The sequence below is a fragment of the Lontra canadensis genome, unplaced genomic scaffold (assembly GCF_010015895.1).
Source record: "Lontra canadensis isolate GAN:19392208 unplaced genomic scaffold, GSC_riverotter_1.0 scaffold35, whole genome shotgun sequence".
NCBI lineage: Eukaryota > Metazoa > Chordata > Mammalia > Carnivora > Mustelidae > Lontra > Lontra canadensis.
The window spans coordinates 8,692,212-8,698,211 of NW_022631029.1; the positions used below are offsets into that span (position 1 = coordinate 8,692,212).

The following is a 6,000-nucleotide window of genomic DNA, read 5'->3' on the forward strand; positions in this document are numbered from 1 at the left end:
TCTCCCTGGGTGGGCAAGGCGAGGTGAGTGGCACTGGGCCAGCTGGGACCCAGGGGCAAGGAGCAGAAACACAATGAGCCTGGTCCCTCAAAGAAGGCTGGGCCCAACCACTTTCCAATCAATACAGAGAAAGCAAGACCCTGGGTGTTAGGATGGAATGTGAATCCCTCCGTTCCCGGTGGCCCCAGCCTCAGCAGGCAGCTGCAGAATGGGCAGCTCTGGGCCTCCAGGTTCCACGGAGCGCATTTGACAGGAAGTCCCCAGCACAGGGTCTCATAGAGACAGAGCTGCGCTCAAACCTGAGAGACGCTGGGATCTCCGTCACGTGTCCTGCCTAGGTGCACACAGTCTAAGCACAGAAGCAGTTGTTTTGTATTTAATTTACAAAAGAGACCCCAAAATAATAATAATAAAACTATCCAAGGGCAGGAGAGTAGGGTCAGGTCCTCTCTGGCCCAGCTGTGCCCCTCTTCCTCCCTGGCAGGGAGAGAAGGGGCCTCTCAGGGAATTGCCCCTCCCCCTTAGAACAGGGGGGTGAGAGCTGGTATGGACGCCCTGCTGGGCAACCCCAGGGATCTGCCCCCTTGGGGCTCCAGTCTGTCCACCTCTTACAGGCTCCTACGTGCCCGGCAGAGCCCTTGTGGCACAGGCCAGCTTGCCCAGCGGCCAGGTGAGAGATCCCTATAAAGTCCAGGTCAGGGCCAGGGCTGCCACAGCCAGCGAGCCGGTGAGGTGGGACCCAGCCCCGGCCCCATGGGCACCCCCAGTTGCCCGTGTTCGGTCCCATTGGCATTGCTCGCCACCCCAGCCCAAGTAGCACTGGCAGCCAAAGTGCGTCTGCAGGTAGTTGAGATCAGCCCAGCTGAGCTCCCCCTCCGGCCGCAGCTGGGGCTCACCCGGGACGTGGCTTGGCACCAGGCGGAAGCTGCTGGCACTGAGGTGCAGGAAGGTACTGGCGCTGGGGTCACGGCGTACACAGCGCCCGTGGCCGTGGCACTGGGCCCAGCTGCAATACTGGGCAGCCCAGGACACGTTGACTACGTAGGGGACCAGCAGCCGTGTCAGGTAATCCTTGAGGTACTGGCAGGTCTCCTGGGGGCAGAGGCCAGGGATCAGGTCAGCGGCCTCAACCCACAGGCCCGGATAGAAACTCTGTGTTCATCCTGCAGTGTCTGTACATTCTTGTAACAGCACGCACATGTGTTCACATACGTGCATGCTCCAGCCTTGACCGCCCGTTTCCACTGAGAAAGGAGGTGGCTACAGAGGTGAGCCCAGGGCATGGGGGTAGGGTGAGGGGGAAGGGTGGACCTCTGAGGCTGTTCAGGACAGCATGACCCCTTTCCTGGGAATAGGGAAGGGACCCTTTCTTTGTTGGGACCAGAGACGCCTTGGGAGGGAGACAGACAAAGGGCCCCATCTAGGTTGGCTTGCCCACCTTGAGGTAGGCAGCCGAAAGCTGCAACTCTCTGCCTGTCCCCCACTCCCGCAGACTCCACTCTGGTAGGCTGGGGTGGGGGGGGTCTTACTCACCGTGCTGGTGGTGTAGCCTGCATCCCCCCAGAGGATGACCCCGGCCGCGCCCAGGGCTGCACTCTCACCAATGGTGGAGATGAGATCCATCTGTGTGGGAGGAGGAAGGTCACTGGGGAAGACTGAGACCACAGGGTGAGGACCAGACAGGCTGGACAGGCCCCCACCCTGTTCTGACCTTCTGGTCCCCTCAGCTCCGTACCCCTTCCCACCCTCAGGCAGAGGCTGTTTCCCTTTCTCATTAGATGTGCAAGCCATTTGCACTCCTACTCTGGCTTCCATTTCCCAAGCCAATGGCCCACTCAAATCTAGGATGTATCTATCAGGATGAACTCCAAAGTCAGGGGGCCTAGTCCCGAGTCCCTGCTCTGCCCTGGATGTGCCGGGAAGCTTTGGGCAAATTTCTCAGCATCTCGACCTGAATTTTCTCATCTGCAAAATGGAGCTAATGATGCCACCCTTTCACAAGGTCACAGAGAGAATGACGGGAGGGGATGGAGAGCAGCTAGTCATCTGGAGGGCAGGAGGCCCCTTGCTATCCCACCCCCGCCCCCACAGTGGTTGGGGGTGGCAGGGGAAGGCAGAGCCTTGGAAGGTACATACCTCGCTCAGCCCCGTGAGCTTGCGGCTATAGGTGGGTCGCGTGAACACGTAGACCGGGAGCGCGTGGTTGGCGTGGTGGGTGTGAGCCACGCGGAGGGCCTCCTGAACCCGGAAGCTGACGAAGTTGCGGCCGTGGGTGGAGGACGCGAGGGCCTCGTCCAGGTACACGGAGGGGAAGAGGGCTGTGCTCTCCGCCCACAGCCAGGCCAGCTGGTCATTTCGGGAGACCTCGACGTCAGGGCAGCGGCCCGTATAGGTTTCCCAGTTCTGCACGTAGTCGTGGTTGTAACAGTCGGGGAAGAGGTAGAAGCCCCAGAGGTGCCGTGGTCTCACGGCCTTGACAAAGCGCAGCGTCTCCAGCATGAACTGCCGGGCGGCAAACTCAAACTCGTACTGCGCCTCCTTGACCACGCGCTCTGCCGGCCAGTCGGGGTGGCGAATAGCAACCAACTGGCGAGACGACTGGCGGTATATGTCCTTGTCCTGCCAGTTGCGCACCCACACGGGCCGCCAGTCCTCCCAGTCGATGACCGCCAGGCCCGCGGGCTCCTGGGTACGGATGTAGTGCTCCACATGCTCCTGCAGCATCTTCAGATGCGCCCAGAGGCTGCCATTCTGTGGCACACCCCCGTGCACAGACCGTCCCATGGAACTGAAGCGTGGATACAGGCCCAGCCGGTCATGGTAGAAGATGGTGATATTCTGGTTCACGAAGCCCTCGTTAGGTGAGGCCTGAACATCAAAGGCCTTCAGGTCCAGGGGCACCTTGAGGCGAGGGCCACAGTCTTGTGTGGGCACATCCCATGCTACCACGAAGGGCCGGCCGGTGAAGATGGGTGGCGCTGTGGGCTTGAGCTGGGTGGCCCATGCCACCAACACCAGGGCCAGTGTGATGACAGGGCACAGGCCTGCCCACATGCTGGGGGCTGCAGGAAGATGGTGTCACCTGCCTGGCACCAGCTCAGGAACTGGGGGAAAGATGGGAGAGAGCAAGTCAGTCTACAGAATCCTGGAGGTGCCCACCCCAAACCCATTCACACTCCCACAGCCCAGGCTCTTTTGGGGCACGGTGCCCAGGCTGTTCAGACCCTGTTAGGTCTGAGAGACCACAGGCCAGTGAGGGGAAGGCAAGACACCCTGGGAACTCACTGCCAGGAACACAGGGCTCCTTCCTGGAGCAGGTGGCTTATGGCTGGGTAGAGACCTCAGGTAGGTCTGTGACTCAGAACTGGCAGACTGAGCCATGGACTCGCTGCTCAGAAATAGAGATATCTGCATACCACCCAACACAAGGTTACAGAGAGCCCCGAACCCGAGGCCCACTCTGTACCCCGTGAAGAATTCCCGATCCAGAGAAATGATATCATTTGGATAAGGCAGGGCACAGCTCATGCAGCCACCAGGAAGCTGGAACACAGCCGCGGAACTGGTATCTGTGTAGCACCCGCCCGGCAGAAGAGCGGGGCTGTCAGGACTTTGTCTCGAGCGCACTCTCCCAAGCTTGGTGGAGGCCCGCACCGGGACAAAGGGGCGGCAGACCTCCCACCGCGGCGCCAGCGAACCGGCCCTTCCCTCCGCAGCCGCCGGGAATGCGCGCGCGCGCCCGCCCGCCAGGCGGGTCCGGGGAGGAGCTCACTTCGCCTGGCCTTTGTGCGGGACCCCGCCCCCGCCCCGCACGTGGGGCCTGAGCCGGGCCGGGTGCGGGGAAGGTTCTTGGGCCGTCCAGCTGGGCGCATCCCGGGGGGTCCAGAACTCAGCCTGTTGGGGAACGCCGCTAGGTTTGCACTGCTCGCCCTCACCTCGCGCGGGGCGCTGCCGGGACCCGCGCCATGACCACCGCCATCCCCGGCCCAGCCCGGCCCACTCCAGCCGCTCGCCGAGGCGCGGCCCGGGCTCGGCGCCTCTGCTGCTCCGCCCCCTCAAGCCTCGGCCCGCGGGCTCTTTAAGAATCCAGAGCGGAGGTGGGCCCGGGGCAGGACTTGAGGCCGGGGCGGGAAGGTGTTCCTGACTTTCACGCAGCCAGTGCCGCGTTTCGGGCTCCAAGGTTCTCAGATCCTCCGCCGAGGAATGTGGCCACCCATCTGGGGCCGTGAGGCCCCTCTGAATGAGGCTTTCTTCTGGATTCTGAGGCGCGAGCTCTAATCAGCCCAAGATATCCTCCCCCGCCAGCTCGCGGCCGGTGGTACAGTCTTCCCCGCTCCGCCTCGCGACCAGCCGCTTAAAGGGACAGCGTTAGGGACTGTAGTCGCGGAGGGAATAAAGAAGGTGGTGTTCCTCCGCCCGTCCATAAGGTGGTGCTGAGGGACCCGGGGCCTTGGCTGGGGGCAGCAGAGGATATGGCCCTATACCCGCGAGTGTGGCTTCCAGCTCTGCGGCCATTAGTTTGGAAAGAGGGACGGTGACCAGTGCCGACCTCGGGCCTCCCGGGACAACAACACCAGTCCCCTACGGATCAGGGCTCCCTTCCCCCCGTTCCATTCTGAAGGGAAGCCCCGACCCCTGCTAGACTTGGGGAGGGGGCCAAGCACCAGCCTCCTAGCCCTTGCTGGGCTGGGCCGAGGCTGTGGGTTGTCTTGGCAACACGGCCTTTGAGTCGCAGCGTGGCCGGTCCCGCTGGGTGCTGTAAGCCCAGCGGGCCCTGGGGATAGGGCCCCCAGCCCGCGACCTGCATTAGGGACAGGCCCATGCCTGGGCTCCCGTTCCTTCTTGCCCAGGCTCTCTGGAGGCCTGTAGGAAGCCCCCCAGCCTTTATTTCAACCTGAAGAGGCTGCTACCCCCAGAAGTACCCGGCCCAACCGCAGAGAGAGCCAGCCTGGCTACAGGGGCTTCCCCGGGCCTCCACCCGGTATCATGAGCCCTTTCGCCCCACAAGCTCCTTCCCGCTGGGGAGCAGCCTTGGAGCCGGACCGGGCCAAGATCTCCCTGCATCTTCCTAGATCCTCTGCCCCTTACGCGGCTCAGCTCCCCCAAAGGGCCCGGGTCTGCATCACCAGCCCATTCCCGTCTGCGCGCCATGGAGGGGTTGGAGAAAGAGCTCCTGTGAGCGGATCTAAGAGGGTGCAGAGCAGTCGCCCGCACTGGGCTCACCTGTGTGGGAGCCCGTGGGCCCAGTGGGTCGGCGGCCTCCCTTCTTCCCCGGGTGAGCCTCTCTAGCTAAGCTACTCGCACCAGCTGCTGCCCGCTGGGCAGCCCGCCGGCGACTTGATAAACCCCATCCCCTCCCACCCGCTCCCGCCTCCCACCCCAACCCTTTTTCCTCACTTCCTGCTGCCCCTCTGAGGAAAGGGCCAGAAACAAGCGCGGGGGAAGGGACCGCCTTGACCCTGTTTCCCTCCGACATGCCCTGCTGGCTGGCTGCCCTCCCCACCCTTCCCCCCCGCCTGCAGTATACCCTGGCTCTGGAACTGCACCAGGTGACGGGAAGGCTGTAGGACTTGGCTCAGGTGACAGCCTCTGCCATGCCGGCAGCTTCCTAACCCTGAAAGCTCTTCTCCCTAACCTCCCCTTGAGGTCGGCACTGGTCCTCAAATCCAGTAGCCTGTGGGTGGAGGGGCCCAGTGGTGGGATGCTTGGCTGACGGTCCCCCAAGGCAGGTGGTGAAGAAGGGAACCGGCTCTGGGGGGTTTTGGGGAACTTCCAGGAGCGGGGTCAATTTTTCCCACTGACAGCGGAAGCATCCCAAATGTGACAGAGTGGAAAACATGTTGTGTGTGGCTGTGCAGCGTGGGGGTTGGGACAGGGGCTGGGAGGGGTCTATAGGCCCCCAGATTCCTGGGTGAATTTCACCAAGACACTGTAGAGTAGGGAGTGCATAACTTGGCTGAGAAAAGGGCTGTTTCTATGGGAAGGGGGTGCCCATAACAG

General features: G+C 62.6%; 1 protein-coding gene across 3 annotated transcripts; it reads right to left on the reverse strand.

The window, feature by feature from the left end:
- Window positions 1-360: 360 nt before the first annotated feature.
- HYAL2 (hyaluronidase 2) lies at window positions 361-5,356 on the reverse strand. Of its 3 annotated transcripts, none has more exons than XM_032868124.1 (4): window positions 5,224-5,356; window positions 2,137-3,104; window positions 1,534-1,623; window positions 361-1,092 (listed from the first exon to the last, which is right to left on the reverse strand). In XM_032868124.1, the coding sequence occupies exons 2-4, from the start codon at window positions 3,052-3,054 to the stop codon at window positions 682-684; spliced, it is 1,419 nt and encodes a 472-aa protein (XP_032724015.1). In that variant the 5' UTR covers window positions 3,055-3,104; window positions 5,224-5,356; the 3' UTR covers window positions 361-681. The 3 variants fall into 3 exon arrangements, with proteins under 3 accessions (XP_032724015.1, XP_032724016.1, XP_032724017.1); XM_032868125.1 differs by lacking the exon at window positions 5,224-5,356 and adding an exon at window positions 3,936-4,162; XM_032868126.1 differs by lacking the exon at window positions 5,224-5,356 and adding an exon at window positions 3,467-3,642.
- Window positions 5,357-6,000: the final 644 nt, after the last annotated feature.